The 19,236-nt window shown below is 53.3% G+C and overlaps 1 protein-coding gene across 2 annotated transcripts; it reads right to left on the bottom strand.

Annotated features, from left to right (window-relative positions):
• Positions 1-7,100: 7,100 nt before the first annotated feature.
• CENPM (centromere protein M) lies at positions 7,101-18,966 on the bottom strand. 2 transcript variants are annotated; one of them, XM_046646475.1, is made up of 6 exons: positions 18,831-18,966; positions 18,208-18,287; positions 15,466-15,558; positions 14,087-14,166; positions 12,823-12,914; positions 7,101-7,848 (listed from the first exon to the last, which is right to left on the bottom strand). In XM_046646475.1, the coding sequence occupies exons 1-6, from the start codon at positions 18,885-18,887 to the stop codon at positions 7,708-7,710; spliced, it is 543 nt and encodes a 180-aa protein (XP_046502431.1). In that variant the 5' UTR covers positions 18,888-18,966; the 3' UTR covers positions 7,101-7,707. The 2 variants fall into 2 exon arrangements, with proteins under 2 accessions (XP_046502431.1, XP_046502432.1); XM_046646476.1 differs by lacking the exon at positions 15,466-15,558.
• Positions 18,967-19,236: the final 270 nt, after the last annotated feature.

Below are 19,236 nucleotides of genomic sequence, written 5' to 3'. Positions count from 1 at the left end.
TGGGGTGGAGGGTGGAGTAAGGCTGGAAGATGGGGCTCCAGTCCCCACCCTATCACTATTGGTGCTGTTGTTACCTGCTCCCCTCACGACCGCAGAGCTCTTACTACCCATCTGGCGTCTCATCTAACCCTCACGCTAGACATTCACGCTGAGGCTCGTGGGACCCAGGAGCCGGGAGAAGGTGGGCCAGCGGGGCCAGGTCTGGAGTCATTTCCATGAGCCAGCTCTGCCTGGGCTGCACCAGGCCTGTCTCACTGTGGCTGCCCTGACTCCTCTGGCAGGGAGTGGAGGAGGTGGCCCTCAGGGCCCCGAGCCCCAGGGGGAGAGTTGTAGCTCTGCTAGTCCCGCACCTTGGTGCAGGCTGCCTTGAGGGAGGAGCGGAGTCACATGCTTGACAGGAGCTCACTGGCTGCCGCGATGTGCCTGCACTGGGAAGGTGCGGAGGACAGAGCAGGCCACAGCGAAAGGCCTGTGGGATTTGTGTCGGTGGTGTGTGCAGGTGCCTGACCCCAGACAAACATTTTCACTTGTGCCTCCTAAACGGGGAAGGTCTCAAATCTCTGCTTGGACGACTTAGCACTTAAGAAATTTCACCATCAGACCAATGTGGTCAAGGTTAGGTTATTCCTCAATGCATTCTTTTTTTAAAAAAATAGTTCAAGTTCATTAATTTCTTAATTCGTCTTCTACATCACTTTTTGACTATGACAAGAGAGAGGAGTTAAAGTTTTAAAATCAGTGTGATTCTTGCAAATTTTCCTTCTTTTAATAGTTTTACTTTAAATAATTTGATATCATCACCTTAATGTATTCTTGAATAGAAAATAAGGGACTTTGTTGCTGAAAACCCTTCTAATTGAATCTGTCTCTTAGTGTTCTCAAGTTTTCATTCACTGATGAATTTTTTAAAAAAGATGATTGGGGGGCCGGCCCTACGGCTGAATGGTTAAAGTTCCATGCGCTCTGCTTAGGGGGCCCGGGTTCACAGGCTTGGATCCTGGGTGCCGGCGGACTCCACTTACCTGCCATGCTGTGGAGGCGTCCCACATACAATGTAGAGGAAGACTGGCACAGATGTTAGCTCAGCGCTAATCTTCCTCAAACAAAAAAAGAGGAGGATTGGCAACAGATGTTAGCTAAGGGCGAATCTTCCTCACACACACAAAAAGAGATTAATTTGGGGTCTGTCAGGGAAAAGGGAGTCTCCCTTGATCTTTGTTCCCCAAATCCCCCCAAAACACCCTCACAACAGTTCTGAAACAGATACTATTATGATGTCTGTTTTTCAGATGGAGAAACGGGCTCTGAGGGGCAAAGCGAGGACCCAGCACACACAAGGGGCCTGGACAGGGTCTGCGGAGCGTGGCTGTGCCCTTCATGCCTCAGGGACAGGGTGGGGAAGTGAGGAAACTCTGGGCCTGCTGGATAAGCTCAGGGTCTTGTGGGGCAGTCCCTGGGGCAGAGAGGCCTAGCCCCCCAGATCTGGATGTGAAAGTGCTCTGAGACCCGGGATGCACTCTGTACTTAAAAATTAGCTTTATTTCTAATTCTGTGAGTAATACCTGAAGACATTCTCATGAAAAAAACCCTCAAACAATACATAAGTCTATGAGTAAGAAGGGGCATTTCCCTGCCATCCCCAGAGGGAGCCTGTTCTTTCTTTGGAGACAGGAACCAGCCTAACGAGATAGAGGGTCATCGGCTGCAGAAGCGCAAGGCCCCTGGCCTAACAGGATGGGGCCCCAACCAATCGGCAAGCTAGGAGAATCAGATAGAAACCGCCAAGATCCACATTCCCAGCCTGGGGACTTTCCTGGAGGCTAGTGGCTAGTGCACCCTAGCACCCAGGAGTTGGCTGAAAGTGACCTTTTGCCTCATTACCATAGTAAAAGTCACACTCGGGTGAAAAGCTAGTGTGTTAGTGATACATGTGACGCATGAAGTGGCATGCTGTGTGACAGCACAGGCACAAGCACCACCCCACCTCTACGTGCCGTGATGGAAGACACACTGACTGCCCCAGCCTGATAAACCCCCGCAGTATGGCTATTCAGGGAGCCACTCGCTTCTCTCTCTCCTCCTTCTTCGCTTTTTATGATTGGCTCCCTTGTGCACAAGCTGATACATTTTCTATCATCTCACTCTTGCCTCTTGTCTCTCTTGATTTCTATCCTGGGGGACGACAAGAACCCAGGGCGCCAGTAACAATTCCAGTCTTGTTTTGTGCTTTAAATTCTCGTGTGTGTGCATGTAGAAACCAGGCTTTGTGTTTCTTAAAGGGGCTCCCGGTGTGAACTGTTCTGTTGGTCTTCCTCATCCCCCTTGGCCAGCCGGGCGGGGCCGAGGGCTTCAAGTGTGCTTCCCATTGGCTCTCCCCCATCTTACTTTGTCACAGAGCCCGCATCCCCAGAGTAGATTCTTTTTGCCTTTCTTGTGTATTCAGCTCTGACAAACAGGACACTGCTAGAAAGTCCCCCTCACCGGGGACAGTGGGAAGGATGTGATGCTCGGCCTCTGGACACTGGCAGAGGGCAGGAGAGGCAGGTGAATCAGTACGAAGTCCTGGGGAGGCCAGAGAGCCCCTGACCTCTCTCCTCTTGAACCCAAACTGTGCAAGGGCAGGTCATGCCCTTCCACGAAACAGCTACAAAACCCATGCCTGAGTTTTCACAGGCCCAAATTGCCTATCCTCAAACCCCCATCCTCTGCGCCCCCCCCGCCCCCCACACACGGGTTCACGCACTTGCACACACATAACCCAGCACTCCAGGGGTGCCCGGCCAGGGCTGCCCCAGCACTTCTCTCTTCTGGGAAGGGGGATGGGACCCTCTATGTGAGGTCAGAAAGAAGACCCCAGCCCCTTAACATCTCAGCCACAGGGAGTGGAAGTCCCACATAGGGTCCAGGCCTGCAGGTGTGGAAGGTGGAAGGATGTGAGGCCTGGGTGGGGAGGGAGGAGCAGGGAGCCTCCCCAGGGACCGGCCCTCCCTCAGGCCTGACTCAGAGCACCACCCAGGAGGGACAAGGAGCCAGCCAGCTCTAAGCCTCCTGCAGGCTTTTGGCTGTGTGTGCAGGCACAGGCTGACTCCATGTGCATTCACCAAATACTTACTGAGACCTACTATGCGCCAGGCACTGTTCTAGGTTCTGAGGAGACAGAGGAACCATATGGTAGGTGGGGAGGTGAGAAGTGCTGGGGAGGAAAATTTGGGAGAGAAGGGTGGCAAGGAATGCCAGAGTCAGGGAGGGCCTGGTGAGACCTTGGAGGTGAGAGTGATCCCTGAGGACCTATTGGGAGGAGCAAATGTGGCCCAGGGAACTGCACAGCACCAGGAAAACAGCAGCACGCAGTACCGACCCTCACCACCTGTAGGGCCCTGTGCCCCGTATGTGCCTGCACCCCTTGCCTCAACCCTGTCGGGGAGGAGGCATGGTGATTCCCCCTTTACAAAGAGGAAAGCTCAGAAGGATAAGGAACAAGCCAGGCAGCCCTGCGGGCCCTGAGCTCTCCCACCACTGCTCCCAGGATACCCAAATCTGTGGGGTCCTCTCCCTGCCAGCAGGCTGTGGTGGGGGGGCGGGGAGGGGTTAGGCCCAGCCCTTGAGGATCCAGTGGCCGAGCATAGTAGAGGAGGACCAAGTGCTGGACGACCCCCTGGGCCTGGCCTTGCAGGGCCATTATGCAGTCAGACCAGACATCTACCAAATGTCAGCTCCCAGGGTCCCCCAAATGCCTCTGGGCCCCAAGGAAGGCTGCCTCCTGTCCAGGTCAGGGGCACAGGGGACTGACTGCCCACCCCCTCTCCGTCTCAGAGCTGGTCCTCAGTAGCCCCCAGTCCATAGGATCACACTCAGGTGGGACTCACAGATTTGGGGGGTGCAGGGCCTGGCAGGCCATCACACTGTCTCCCTCGGTCCCTCCTCCTCTGCCCCTTGGGTCTCCAAGTGTCTGTGAGAAGTCCTTTCACAATGATTCTCTGTCTGCACCCTTGGGGCCCCAGGGGAGACTGTAGGGAGGGGGTTAAGCCAGCAGGTGCCTTATGGAAAGGGTCCCTTTGTGCTGGGGTCCTGTCAGAGAGGCAGGCCCAGCACCAGGTGTGTATCGGGAGGGGCAGAACTTTATCTCAAGAACTCCCCACCGCCACCCCCGCCCACCATACCGAGCACAACCGGTCAATGAATGCTCTGGGCCACTGTCTGGGGACGGCACATATGGAGCAGGCATGGCATCAGGCTCTTTGGTTTCCCTGAGCCTCACAAGAACCCCAGGAGGCCATGGGGCTCAGGGACGGGAAGAGCTGCCCCAGGTCACACTGTATGTTGGCCACAGACCCCAAGTCAGTGGGACTCAAAGGTCGGGTCCTTTCCCACTGCATCACTTCCCCTCTGTGGCCAGGCTGCCCCGTCTCAGCCCAGCCCCAGGCTGCCCCTGCCTCTGCTTGCTGAGGGGTGAAGGAGATGCAGGTGCCCTGCTGCAGAGCCCCTTCTCACCAGGGAGGCCCTGCCTCCTTGGCAGGGGTGGGAAATACCATCAGGTTGGGGCCAGAACCCTTAGGCCTGGGCGCCTCCTACAGAGAACGTGAGCTCCCTGGGGTGGGCCCAAGGGCTGCTCACATCCAGATGGCCTGAGGGGACAAAAGAAGCTGTGACTCTGAACAAGCCCTGCCCCTCTAAGAGCCTCGGATGCCTCATCCATATGGGCACCCCCCCCGCCCCCCATTCCCCAGTGATCTCAGAGAGCATGAATCTGCAGCTTCCAGGTCCAGCTGGAGGGCAGCTCCTCCAGAGGCCTCAGGCCACCCAGCCCCTCAGACCTGCCCCCCTCCCCGCCCCACCAAGTTACTGCCTCCGATGTGACTACCCTGTGACAGTGACCAGCCTGAGAGGTCTTACATTTGCCTGAAGGTTTATGTTGAAAATAACGACTTCGCAATCTCAGTCCTCACAGTGGGGAGAAAGGCATTCATTAGCCTGACCCCATCCTACGGATGAGGAAACTGAGGCTCTGTGAGGGTAAGTGATCTGCCTGAGGGCATGAGAGCAGGAAGCAGCCAAGCGTAGCCTCTCCTATCCCTCCCACCCCCCACAGCACCAAGCACCAATTCCGGGCTTCGCTGGGCAGGAAGGCTGTCTTCCATTACTTCCCTTGGCCAAACTGCCTCCTGGTCAGTGTCACTGGCCTCCAGACAGCACACAGCAGCACCACGCTCTGGCTGGGGGCAGCAGGCGTTGCTCATTGCTCAGCTCTGCTGTGAGGCAGAGGCGGCCTCTCGGTTCCAGGGCCCCTGCCAAGCTCGCAGCAGCAGGCAGCAGCGACAGCCTCGTGTTCCCCCAGCACTTGGAAGGCTCCCAGATCCTTGGCTAGAGAATGCGATGCCACTTCTCTTGTTATATGTCACCAGGTGGCAAAGAAAACGTGGCACAGGGACCAGAAAGAAGTGCGCCCTGTGCTGGCTTGGGGGGAGGCCTGGGGGCATGGGGAGGACGTGCCCTTGTCTCCAGCAGAAAGTGACATGCCTGGAAGAGGCAGGCAGGCTGTGTCCACACCGCCCTCCTCTCCTGCTTGGACACCATGCTCCATCAGCCCCCAAAGACCTCCCCTCCCCACCAACACACACTGCCCTGCAAAGCCCACCCTTTACGGCCCAGGCTGGTTTCTAGGAGCCACCACCAGGCCCTCTGAGAAGTCCCCCTCTCCTGGACCGCTGCGGGGAGCCTGCCCATCCCCTCAGAGACCAATGCCCCCTTTGCCTCTCACCTCCAGCCTCCTCCTTCAACCCTGGACCCAGCCAACCTGAGCACAGCAGTTGGCTTCCCTTCCCAAAGGCTGAGGGAGCACCAGCCGCAGGCATGCTCGAGCCCCATGCTTGCCCCTGTCCTCCTGGTGTGGGTGTGGGCCCTGCTGAGTGCGCTCTCCTCCATGAAGCTTGGCCGGCCTCTACGACCTCTGCAGTCTCCTCATGTGCTAACGGGTACCAGCATACTGTCCTGAGGGGCAGACCCCAACACATGGCAGTGGCGCTTTAGAGCCGCCCTTCCCACACTGCTTCCTCAGGTACAAGGCCTGTGCCTCTCCCACTTCTATATTCCTAGCTCAGGGCCTGCCCAGCAGAGAGGCCCAAACCTTTGTTCATTGATTAGGTGCATGAGAAAACAACCCAAGGAAAAAAACAGAGGACTGGGGCCAGCAGTCGGCTCTGCCACTGGTTAGCTGTGCGACCGTGGACACACCTCCGACTACAAGTCTCAGTTTCATTAACTGTGAAATGGGGAAACATTATCAACCTCACAGGTCTGCTGGGAGGGCCACAGGAGCGACTGTGTGAGAAGAGCTCTGTAAAGCGTGAAATGCCCTGCAAACGTCAGGTGACATTTGGGACCTCAACCGGAATCCATGTGGCTGAGGTTCTCAGCAGGGCCCGAGGGGCTGCCTCAAAGACAGTCAGGTGTCTGCAAAACCTGAGCACTAGGGCTGGGGCTCTAGACTCGGTTCTGGAAGGAACCCAGGGAAAGGAGAAAGGCAGGGCCCCACCCTCATGGAGCCTGCTGCGAGATTCCAGTTGGCCGATCCTTCAGTGAGGAGCATGAGCTCCGGCTGCGATGGTGACATCAGAGCAGAGAGGCCCTGCGGTGCTGGCGCTGCCCAGGGTATCCAGCAGGGAGCAGTCACAGGCCTGGGGATGGAGGGCAGGCCTGGCACCAGCAGGGTGGGGGTGGGGAGGGCACCATCATACTCCAAGGGAGCCAGGACTGGCTCTCTTCCTGAGGTCTCTTCCCTCAGACCTCCCATTCACTCCTCGAGCTCCCATGTGCCCATCTGGCCACAAGGGAGCGGAGGAGCCCCGACTGGCTGAGAGGATTTCTAGACTCCAACCCTGGCACTTCCACAAATTCTAACTAGACCCAAGGGAGAAGAAAAGCATAGTCATGGCACAATCTCACTGTCAACCCAGAAACTGCCCCCCGGCTGGCTCATCTCACGTAATTCTCACAGATTTATGAATTCACAGCATAATTCCCGGATTTTCACCAGTTTTTGAACTTAGCTCTGTGATTTCAAATACTAGTTACTGCTCATTGAGGGGTCCCCTGGCACCGTGTAAGGCATTGACACAGTTTATTATGTGAGACACCAAGCATGCAAACAGGCGTGGGCTAACACTTCAGGCACAAAACCTCTGTCGTTTCATTCAACCCTCACCACGCAATGAGGAGAGGAGAGTGCTGTCCATTTTACACCTGGGGAGACTGAGCCTCCAGGAGGCAGACCAGGTTATGTGGGAACAGCAAGGTTAGGACGTGGAGTCAGACTGGGCTCATGGGGTCCAAGCCCTCCGACCCGAGCCTGCTCGTAATTGTTCTGTCAGTTTCCTCATCAGCAAAATCAAAGTAGCGGATGAGAACAGTGATTTCCAAACTTTGTTTAGCTACGGACCTTTGTTCAAATGAAGTCTTAAGTGGAGATGTGGCACATCAGATGGATAAAGACCTGGGGCTCTGCTGGAGTGGGAAGGGGGCTGGAGTCCCACCAGCTGGGCGCCCCACCTCCCCCAGCATGGCCTGCTGGAGCGCAGGGGAGTTTGGCCCTGTGGGGCACTGATCGCTGACCCAGAGCCTGTCAAGCCCTGATCCGGGCTTCAGCAACAGTGAATGCTTACTGAGCCAGGCACCCAGCCGTGGGGTGGGGCAGCCCGGGGGCTGCAGCCCTCACAGGTCCTCCAGGGAGGGGTTCTCAGAGCTCCTCAGCAGGGACAGCAGGTTCAGAGCCGACAAGCCGGGCACGTGGCCAGCGCAGATCTGCAGCATACGTACCAGGCGCTGTGCCATGGTGGCTCGAAAGCCTTCCACCTGCAGAGGAAGAGCAGAGAACAGTGGGAGGCAGAGCTGGGGGCCAGCTCTGCTCCCCTGATGCAGAGCAGATGCACAGGCTGCCAGAGGTGAGCTGTGGGAGGAGACATGGGGCCAGCCCAGAGCACCCTGCCCACCACGGCCATGCCCTTGTCTATGGCACACTGCACCAGGCAGCTTCCAACCACCTCAGCGTACTGAATCCTTTTACCACCCTCCAGGGACACTGAAATGAAGGCTTAGCAAGCAGGGCTGGCGAGGTCAGGGAAACCATCTAGAGTCACACAGTGATCACAGAGCTGGGATCTGAGCCAGGGCTAGTCCCACCAATGCCTGGGAGGCACAGGCCCCAAAGGCTCCCTTACCTGGGATCTGAGAAAGACACTCACAGGGATGGAAAAGAGAGGTGGACAGAGAGTGGTCCTCCCCAGGGATGGGGAGGTGCCATCGACAAAGAGTGCCTTTATCAGGGCTTTTGATGGGCCGGTGGGCCCAGAGGAGCTGTGGGATTAGGTAGGGGCAACAAGACTATTCCAGGGCCTGGTGCCAGCAAGTGCTGGGCAAATAAGAGACCCTCCATAAATGTTTATCGAAGAACAGTGATGCTCAGATGTCCTCCCCTGGCCAAGGGGTGGCCTCAGAAACATCTTCTCCTTCCTTTGTTCCCTCTCTAACTGAGGAAGGGCGAACCATCAACCCAGACACCCAAACCAGAGACCGGGCATCCTCAAGTCCTCCTGCTCTTGCTCCCATCATTTGTCACTCGTGATCTCCACGGTTCTAAGTCCAGAGGTAACATCTCAGTCCTCATCGCACAGCCTCATTCTCACTGAGATTCTCCTCTTGGCAGAATCTGATGTAGCCGCTGCCTCTCTCTTTGAAATGCTTTTTCTACCTGGCTCCCGGGACCCCCACTTACCCAGCTTTTCCTCCCACCTCACAGGCTTCTCCCTCCTCTTTATCTGATATCTGAATGCTGGGCCCCAGGGCTTGGCCTGTGCATCTCTCCTCCCAACACTTGCTCCTTAGGTGACCTCATCCAGTTCCACGGCTTTAAAACCATCCAATTGCTGAGGATGCCCAAATTACATCTCCAGACCTTTCCTCCAAATGTCAGACACACGGATGCAGCTGCCTACTGGATTTCTCTGTAGACATCTGACAGACCCTAATCTTAGCACGTCCAAAATGGAGTCCCTGGGAGCGCCCCCAACCTACTCCCTACTGTCGTCCCATCTCAGCCAAAGGCAACTCCCTCCTCCCAGCTGCTCAGGCTGAAAACTCCAGAGCCATCCTTGCCTCTTCTTGCTCTCCTGTCTCACATCCAAGCCATGAGCACGTTGTATTGGATCCACCCTGGAAACACTCAGGGGACCATCCCGTCTCCTCTTCCCTGGACACTACCGAGCCTGGGCCACTCTTAACTCTTCTAGAAATAGTCCCCGGCCCCATCTCCCTATTTCTGTCCTTGCTTCCTTCAGTCTACCTTCTTCCCAGCAGCTGGACGGATCCACATAAACCCAAGTCAGGCTGCCTCCCTCGCTGGCCCCACACCCTCCAGCAGAACCAGTTTTATTCCAAGTAAAAGCCACTGCCTTTACTACGACCCACAAGGCCCTCCTGACCTGGCCCTGGTCACTCTGGCCCATCTCCACTGCTCTGCCCTTTGCTCTGCTGCAGCCACTCAGGCCCCTGCGGGACCTTGAACTCACCAGGTAAGTTCCAAACTCAGGGCCTTTGCACTGCTCCCACCTAGTGTGCCTTCCACCAGGCGTCTCCACACTTGCCTCCTTACCTCCTTTGAGTCTTCACTTTGACGGTTCACTTCACTTAAGGGTCACTTTTTTTTTTTTAAAAGATTTTATTTTTTTCCTTTTTCTCCCCAAAGTCCCCTGGTACATAGTTGTATATTCTTTGTTGTGGGTCCTTCTAGCTGTGGCATGTGGGATGCTGCCTCAGCGTGGCCTGATAAGCTGTGCCATGTCCGCACCCAGGACTCAGACCAACGAAACACTGGGCCACCTGCAGCGGAGCGCACGAACTTAACCACTCGGCCACGGGGCCAGCCCTTAAGGGTCACTTTTTTAGTGAGCCCTCCCAGCCCCAAGTCCCCCTATCTAAATCTTACTGCTTTACCACCACCTGACATGTTGCGTCCCCATTCTCTAGCACATTACACATTCTACTTCCTTACATTGTTTCCTCCACTAGAATAGAGCTGGGATTTTTTTTTAATGTTTTGTTCTTTGCTGCATCTCTAGAGCCTAGAACAGTGTTTGGCCCACTGTAGAGCTGTAAGAAGTATTCGTTGAGTAAATCCTCTTACTCTAAGTTCTCTGGCTTTTGCTCTAAAATATACCTCCAAGCTGCTGCTGTTCTTGCTCAGCCTCCACGGCCTGCCTCCTGCAGCAGCCTCGTCCCTGGGCCTCCTGCCTCTGGCCAGGCCTCCTCAATCCACACATCACACTCCAGAGACGTGTCCCCAAAACCCAAGTCTGACCACAGCATGTCTGCCACTGTCACCTACAGGAAGGAATGCCTTAAATCCACTGCCAGGCTTCTAAAGCCCTGCAGATCCTTCTGCTGCTGCAGACATTACATGCGGGTCTATCTCGCTAGATTCCGAGAGAGCAGGGCCAGTGTCTCACTCATCCGGGTTCTCAGGGGCCAGCACAGGGCCCTATGGGCAGAGCTAGGAAAGAATCTCACTGGGCGAATCCCACACCTCCCTAGGTGTGTTTCTTCATCTGTAAAACGGGGTTAATAATCTCTGCCATGCAAAGGCCTCAAAATATGGCAAGGCTCAAACTCGACTATGCAGAGGAGGAGGGTGCCCTGAAAAGGACAACATGGGTCTGAGGAAGGATGACTGTCCAAACACCGGGTGCTCCATCCTGGGAATGCCAGGTCTCTGTTCTCAGCAGGTCTGCTGCTGGTAGAAATAAACAGCCTGCCGCAGGCCTTTTCTTGAGTTCTCAGGCTCCAGGAAAACCCAGGACCTGGTATGGCCTGCCACCTCCTGGCCAGATACAGAATTGCACCACCCATAGCAAGGTTAGGGAGCACCACAGACGGCCGGGTACGCACACCAGCGCTGTGGGAGCAAAGACTATGATTCCCCTTCAGAGATAAGACTAGAGCTGTGCAGGGAGGGGCAGTGACTTGTCTAATACCATGCAGTCCGCAGGCTACGATGGGCAGACCAGCCTCCTGGCTCTCCCGCTTACTTACTAGCTGGGTGATTGTGAAGCAAGACCCTTCTCTCTGGGTCTCGGTTTTCTCAGGTTCCTTGAGGAAAGCCTAGCAGGGGCCTGACAGAGGCAGGCACCTCAGGTGTGACCCAGACTTCAGGGTCCTATCTGTGAGATCAGAGTGTTGGTCTAATCAGGGGTTCTTTTTTTTTAATACCATTTTTTTTGAGGAAGATTAGCCCTGAGCTAACACCTGCCACCAATCCTCCTCTTTTTGCTGAGGAAGACTGGCCCTGAGCTAACATCCGTGCCCATCTTCCTCTACTTTATATGTGGGACGCCTGCCACAGCATGGCTTGACAAGTGGTGCATATGTCTGCACCCAGGATCTGAACCGGCGAATCCCCGGCCGCTGAAGTGGAATGTGTGAACGTAACTGCTGAGCCACCAGGCTGGCCCCTAATCAGGAGTTCTTAAAATACTCATCAAATAGAAAACACAACTTCGTGACACAGTAGCATGTGCAGCTTTACGGATACATTGAATGAGATATGGGGCTGGTCTAAGGACCACTGCAATGCTGGAGGGATGAGACCCGCCCCAATCCTCATGTGACACGGCAACATCTGCCACTTCTATCAGTAACAACTGCAGATTCGGCCAATACCATCGACATCTCTTGCCTACATTCATAATCTAAATTTCACTTAGAGGTTAGCGAAAAAAAGAAGTAACTTTTTTCTTGTCTAACTTCACAGATCCTCTGAGTTCTATCCTCAGACCAGAGGGATCCACAGACCCCAGAACAAGAACCTCTGGTCTAGACGGTGGTGAGGGACCACGTGCTGACTTAGTTCTCTCTGCAGTACATCACTTTGCCTTTGGGAACCGGTACAAGACCCAGAACAGAGCAGAAACACAAATCTTCAAAACGAACCTTAAAACCAATAAACAGACCCCAAACCAACTGAGCAGGCCTGGTGCATGGGTGGGGCAGCCCAGGCCCTGGGAGCCCTCAGCAGACCTTCCATTGGGAACAGCAGCAATTTTGGGGTCCTTTGCTAAAGGTCCTAAAGGACCCTAAAGGACCCTTTAGCAAAAAGCCATCAGGATTCATACTGCACAGAGAGGCTGAAGAGCAAAATTTACCAGCAAAATAGAAATCTTCTTTGCTACCCTCCTAATTAGGGCTCACCTTGTAAGAAACACCAACAGCAGTGTGTCAGGGCAGAACCAACACCATACCGTATCCATCTAACCACTACCCACCCACCCACCATCCCTGCTGCCTGAGGGATGCCCAGCCCTGCACTGGGACTGGACAAGGTCTGCAATCCAGGGAGGTAAGGGGGACATGGGGCGTTCTGACTGCCAGGGCGACTTGAGGATGCACTGGTTAATGAGACAGACAAGATGCCTGGCCTCACGGCACCTATAGCCCAGCAGGAGGGTGAGATACTAACATGAACCCACAAAAACATACACAGACTTAGCTATGAGCAGAGAGGAAACAAAGCAAAAGTAAGGTCACGAGTGACAGCACAAGTGACGAGACGAATGCACAGCATCACCTCACTTTACATCTGTGCACCCCAAGGCTTACAGTGTCTCACTCAAGGTCACAGCCAGTGAGCAGGACAGCCAGGATTCAAACCAGGATCTTGCGTCTCCACCTCAGGACCCCTCTCACTCAGGGGCTTGATGACCCTCCAAGAAGCGTTCCCGCCAGGCCCGCTGTGTGCTGACTGCCCTTTCCCTGCACCAGCGTGATCAGTGTCCTCACCTCCAGGTCACAGAAGAGCAGGGGGCTTCGGTAGGTGTGGGCCAGCTTCACCACGGTGTTCCGGTGAACGCTGCAGTGGCTCTCCCGCCCAGCTGCAAAGAAGCCGCGAGTGCAATGGGTTGAATTCCAGGAGGCACTGGGCAAAGTCATCCACGTTCCCTCTCCGGGCCTCGGTTTCTTACTAGTCAGTGGGGTGACAATCCTGTTCACCTTCTTCTCAGGGCAGTCAAGATCATCAGATTAGAAATAAGGCTGAAAGGGCTTTGAGGGAGGGCTCTATGCAAACATGAGTGTCCTCATCTTTAAAGAGAGGATCATAACAGCCCCGATGCCTGAGTTACTTAGAGATGCAATGAAGGAATATATAGAAATGATCTGGCATTCATTTATTCACCAAGACTTGTGGAGAATAACCTGTACCAGGCCCTCCGCCAAGGAGCTCCCAGTTCAGCTGGGGGGCAGACAGGTCAGACACATCACAGGTGTAGGTGGATGGGTGGGGGTCTCCAACAGACGCATGCATGGGATGGATACCCCGAGGGCCCAGACTGCAGGGCTGGTCAGGGGCGCGTGCCCCAGGAGGCAGAAAATAGGGGTTTGTTAGATAAAGAAGAGGAAAAAAGCACTTGTGAAAAGCCATATGGTCTAATCACGAAGGGTATAGGCTGTGGACTATGACTCTAGAGGTGTGGAAATCAGCTCTCCCACTTTTTAGCTGCGGGGCCTCAGGTAAGTGATATAACCTCAGGACTAGTTTCTTCAGCTATAAAATAGAGATAATAATACCCGCGTCAAAGGGCTGTTTGTTGTGAAGATTAGGTGATACAGAAACACAGCAACCAGCAGTGTCTGGCGTACACTGAGCGCTCCACAAGTGTGGGCTCCTATGATTGCCACTGTGAACATTACGATCTCAGGAACAGCACGGCTTGTTCTGAGAACTACAAGCTGCACCAGAGAATGGGAGAGTAGCAGGAGGTGAGACTGGACAGGAAGGCAGAAGCCAAACTGCAAATGCTTTGTGTCTTTACAGGAGTTTGGAATCTACTCTGAAGCCACAGGGAACCACTAGGCAACTCTAAGCAATTAACTCAGCAGAATGATCTGCTCAGATTTGCTTTTAGAAAGACCGACAGCAGGTCAGATTCCAAAGCCCATGTTCTTTCCAACAGCCAGGCTGCCTTAGCAAGGAGGCCACTACAACACCCAGCCACACACTGCTCTCGGTGTGGGCTGGGCAGCAGCAGGCGGGGGACGCACTTACCGCCCGTGGCGAGGAAGCCCACCTTGCCCAGGAAGAAGGTGGCATCCACATGGTGCAGGGACTCCTCCACGTTCCGGAGGCTGGGGTGGCCAGGCCAGGGTGAGAAAACAAACCAGAAGACAAACCTTACAACAGAGAAGGCAGATGCCCCCCTCCTCATTCCACAGAGGCCAGAGAACGAGACGAGGTGACAGAAAATAGCCCTAGAGGACTATTTTGTCCTTTCATTTTTTTTTTAACTACTTTTAATTACAAAGTAACTCAAGCCTGTAAAATAATCAAATAGTAAATATGGATGTATAAGTAAAAAGTAAAAGGCCCCTCTCTAGTACTACCCGTCAGTCTCAACTCCCCAGAGGTAACCACTGCCAATAGCTTGGGGTGTAATTCTTCTCAAATTTTTTTCATATGCAACTACACATAGTGATACGTATAAGCATCTGGTTGGGTTTAGTTGGGTTCGACGTATCTGTCACCTTCTTCAGAATGACCTCACAGTACCACTTTCTGACTATTTTCCCAGTGATGGACACTGACGTGCTCTTCAGTTTTTCCCCAGGACAAAGAATGCTGCATGAACGTTCCTTTACATATGTCCTTCTATATCCTTGTACAACCAAGTGTTTCTGTTTATGTAGGACAGAGGCTAGAAGAACGGCTGGGTCACAGTGGGTGTCTTTAAAAATGTATACAGGCAATGTCAAATCGCTCTCCAATAAGGTTATAGTATTTACAGTCATATCAATTATATGAAAACATGCTTTTCCTCTAAACAAGGGCACTCTGACCTTTTGGGCCAAGGCTTTCATTCACTGGTGTCCAGAGAGTGAGGAAGGAATCTGGTGTCTCCTGGCCAACAGCCATCTTGGTCAGAGGGCCCAAGCCAAGGTTTCAGCCTGAATGAACAAGGCCTGAGGCCATAGCAATGATGGCTCTGCACCTAAGTGTCCCTTTTGGTGAACAGAGGTACCTCAAGAGCGACAGATCCACTGAGCCAGGACCCCCTGGCAGCCATGGCAGATCTCAGCCCTCTCTCAGTCTCCCATGGGCCTAGTCACTGCTGACTAGTTCCAACGGGTCAGGTAGCAAGTCTGCACTGAACCCTGATGCTACGGGTATCTCGTGTTTCTATGTCTGTCAGGGACACAGAGTTGGCCTCAGAGAGCATTAGCTGAATGACTGATGACACCGCCGGGATTTGCCAGTGTCTTTTTGACATCATGTACTGTCCACTGGCTCCCCCTTCTTACTCCCTAGGTTAACCCCAGGCAGTCTCTCCCTTTCTCCTCTCCTTCTCTTCACAAGCAAGGTCACCGTCCCAGTGTACCCCTAAGCCAGCTCTTCTTGAGCCGTGACAGCCCCCATCCCCTGGCTCTCACCTGTATTTGCTGTGAAGGTTGACCACAAACATAATAAGGTCAATTCGGGGCCGAGTCACATTGGAAGGCAGAGGGAGGGACTTTGCCAAGTGGCTGAAAAACAAGAAAGTGCAGGACTAGATATCCGTGCCGCCATCAGAGTGATTGTTCACAGGCTGCCCTTCCTAGGGGAAGAGGCCAAGGGCTCCACACCTATTCACCTGATACCCTCGTGGGCAAGACTCCTAGGGGAGCACAGGTGCAGGGCAGAGCTGGTCCAGTCCACACTACTCCTGTCCAACTCCATCGGGCAGGAAGGAGCTCTGGTTAGTAACCACCTTGGCAAGAGGGAGTTCTGGACATAAGATGGCATGGGGCTAGCCAGCTACACTGCATGCTGCGAGGGAGACCAGGCTCAGAAGACGGGTGTTGGACTGTGATGTTTAGGGGTTAAGACTGAACCCCTTTGGAGTGTGACAAAGTGAGCTCAAGTTCCAGTTCAGTGCCATCTACCAGCTATGTGACCTTGGGCAACTCACCCTCATCATCCTCCTCTGGACTTGGTCTCTGGTTATCAAATACCTACCTGAAGGTTTTTCTTGAACCCTCTACTTCTGCCCATTTCCACTTATTCCAATTACCCATCTCCTTTTATCCCCCAGCTTCTAATTCATGAAATACCAAAAAGTACAAAAGTTAAAAACACACACACTCCTAAAAGTCCAGTTACTTAGAAATTACTAGTATTAATTAACATTAGAACATTTTTCTAAACATCTCTTCATGTACATAATGTATACACATTCAGATACTTGAATAGATATAATCTAAAAATAGAATAGTATGAATTTAATTTTATTTGAATTGGATGGATGTAAAATAACTAAAGTAGAGCTAGAAAAAATAGATGAAAAAATTAGTAAGTTGGTATCATTTTTAACTATATGTTCCAATTTTATCTATATTAGATTGAGTCTCTATTATGAAAAATGAGAAAGTTAACAATCTTATAATTTACCCTAGAATTTGACAAGACATAAATGTATATTTACATTATTATTATTGTTATTATTATATACATATATATTTTGCTCTAACTATAACTTTGATCCAGGCAGATGAAGCTGCCACTCTGGAACACTGCTGATCGCCATGGGAGAGGCATAGGGCAATGAGGAGGGTCTCTCACTGGCAATTAAATGCTTCAGCAATAGAGATCACAATTTTTGCTCACAGCTCATTGGTCAGAACTGATCACATGGCTCCACACATCCACAAAAGTTTAAATGCTCCAAATGTGGAGAGCTGGAAGCATTTGGCAACAGAATCAATGGTTTGCGTTTCCTGCCTAAAAGTCTGAAGAACTATTTACCCTTGAACTTCAATAACTTAACCAGGATATAATGTGACAAAAGTATTCTGTATCCATTTTTCCTGGAACAAGATATATTTACGCTTTCTAATGGACAAATTCAACTCTTCATTCATTTCAGGGAAGTTTTCTTCTACTACATCTTTGAACGCTTTTACGGTGATTTTCTCAATGCTTTCTTTTTTGTAAACAACTTAGTCTTCAACCACATGTACTCCGCTCCTTGCTGTTTCTAGGCATTTATTAGATAGCTCTCTAATGGTATTATTTTGGGCCCTTTTTTGCCCTTCACCCTGTAACCTTTTTCCTCTCATTCTGTTGTTTTATCATTTCGTCTTTGAATGCTTCTTTTAAAAACTCATGTTCTTATCAAGTTTCTCAATGGCACAAAACACTCAAGAAGGAGATTTCTTCTCCTTTTCCTGTACATTTTTCCAGAGTGGGTACTCTATCAGATTTTTGCATGTCACGTGACTAGCCCTTTTTCAGCAACAGTTTCCATGATACTTCTTTCCATCTTGTTTATGCTCAATACAGGCAATTTTGTCCACATTTTCCATTTACTCTGATGCTAATTAAATGAATTTTTAAGAATCCTTTCCTATTTCTGAGCTAAGGGTTTGAGATTGTTGGTTATTGTGTTTGATGTTCTGTAGCCTAAGAGTCTGGGAAGAAGGGTAGAGCACAGATGGACCTATGAACAATTTGTATTTAGAGGGAAAGGATTATGTCCTTCACCAGAGATTCTTTAAAGGACTGTAACGGGGCTTATTCTACCTAGTAAGGGGCATTCCCAATTCCCGTGGGGGAAATACCCTCTGGATTTGGATCATTCTCCTTCAACACGGACCCCTGGAGCTTATCCTTCCATCAGGGAGAATGAACCAACATATAGTCAGTGACTTGATCCTGCCAGCAGCTGTTTTCTACTCCCCATGAATTAGAAAGAGGAAAACTAAATATGCTTCTTTAGTCACCTTTTCTCCAAATACGGGGTGTCTCTGAGCATCTACTCTGTGCCAGGCACTGCTCAAAGCACTGGGGATTCGTCCGAGAACAAAAGTCAAAGTCCCTGCCCTCAAGGGGATGGGACTGGAAACAAGCAAACAGGTGAACAAGGACATTTCTTATGGTGACAAGCGCTAGAGGAAGACTGAACAAGTGTGTGACAGAGGGAGCAGGAGGATGCCTAGGATGAGGAGCTGACACGTGCAGAAGACATGAAGGAGCCACCCACCAGACGCCGCCGGCAGGGTTGGGGAGGACCGACCGCGCTAGGATGGACACCCCGAGGGGCTGGCCTCTCGGGCGGCCCCTCCGCTCTCCTTCACGCCCAGACCCGCGTTCGGGCCACAGTCGCGCGATCGGACACCCCAGCCTCCGCTACTTACACCTTCAGCTCGGAGGCGCAGTCCTCCTTGAGCATCGCATCGGCCAGCTGCTGCAGCAGAGCATCCTCCGTGCCCACCAGCTGCCCAGAGAGAGGAGGAGGCCGACTGATACCGGGCACCGCGGTCCCGCCCGAGGCCTGGGATCAGGCACGGGCCCAGGGCAGCCGCGACACCCAGGACTCTGGCTCCGGCTCCCACCAGGCACGGGCTGACGCCCGAGGTCTGCACCCGCTCGGGGCCCGTCTGCCCAGCAATTACTACCTTCCCGGCCCCTCCCTCGGACGGCCTGGCTTCTCCGGGAGGTCAGACCCTGCGACCGGAGGAAACCAAGTGCCCGCCCGGCGCCCACCTCAGCCACCCTGCACGCTCCCCGCCCGCGGCCTCCCCGCCCAGCCACCCACCAATCAGGAACCAGGAAAGAGCCCGCCGCACACCTATTGGTGGGGGCGTCTCTTAGCCTGAGAGAGCGCCTACTCCGATTGGCTGAGAGCGCGGCTCTCCCGCCCACCACTCCCCTGCCGGAATAGCCCGCGCCAGCACCTCAGAGCGCGCAGACGACCGCGCGGCTGAGGCATTGCGGAGGAAGAGGGGCGGGCCGGGGTAGCGGGGCTGCTGACGCTCACCAAGATGGTGGCCGTGTTCAGGCCAGGCAGCTTGTCCAGGGGCCGCAACACCGACATCCCAGTCGCAGGCCGAACCGCCGCTCTTGTGGTGCGCGCCCGGCTTTCAAACCGCCCCGACGCCCGCCCCTAGTGCGCGACCGAGGGGCACGTGACCCTCTTTGGGCGGGGCTTCGTGGAGTGGGGCGGGGCCCTCTTAAAGGAACCGCTACCTCATTTTCTGAGGGAGAATTCCAGCGCCGGCCCCAGGCACTTAAGGTGCTGCCCATGGGACAGGCCTTTTATTTCCTGTCTCCGAGAAAGAAAATATTCAGTGATTCCTGCGTTCATTTTCGTTCACTCATGCTCATTCGCCATATTCTTGATTCCTTCCAAACCTGCCCGTCCCGCGTCTTCTCCATCTCAGTTG

This window comes from Equus quagga, chromosome 19 (genome assembly GCF_021613505.1).
Source record: "Equus quagga isolate Etosha38 chromosome 19, UCLA_HA_Equagga_1.0, whole genome shotgun sequence".
Classification (NCBI taxonomy): Eukaryota; Metazoa; Chordata; class Mammalia; order Perissodactyla; family Equidae; genus Equus; species Equus quagga.
Note: the sequence above shows the minus strand (reverse complement) of the source record. Positions and strands in the feature narration are given on the sequence as shown.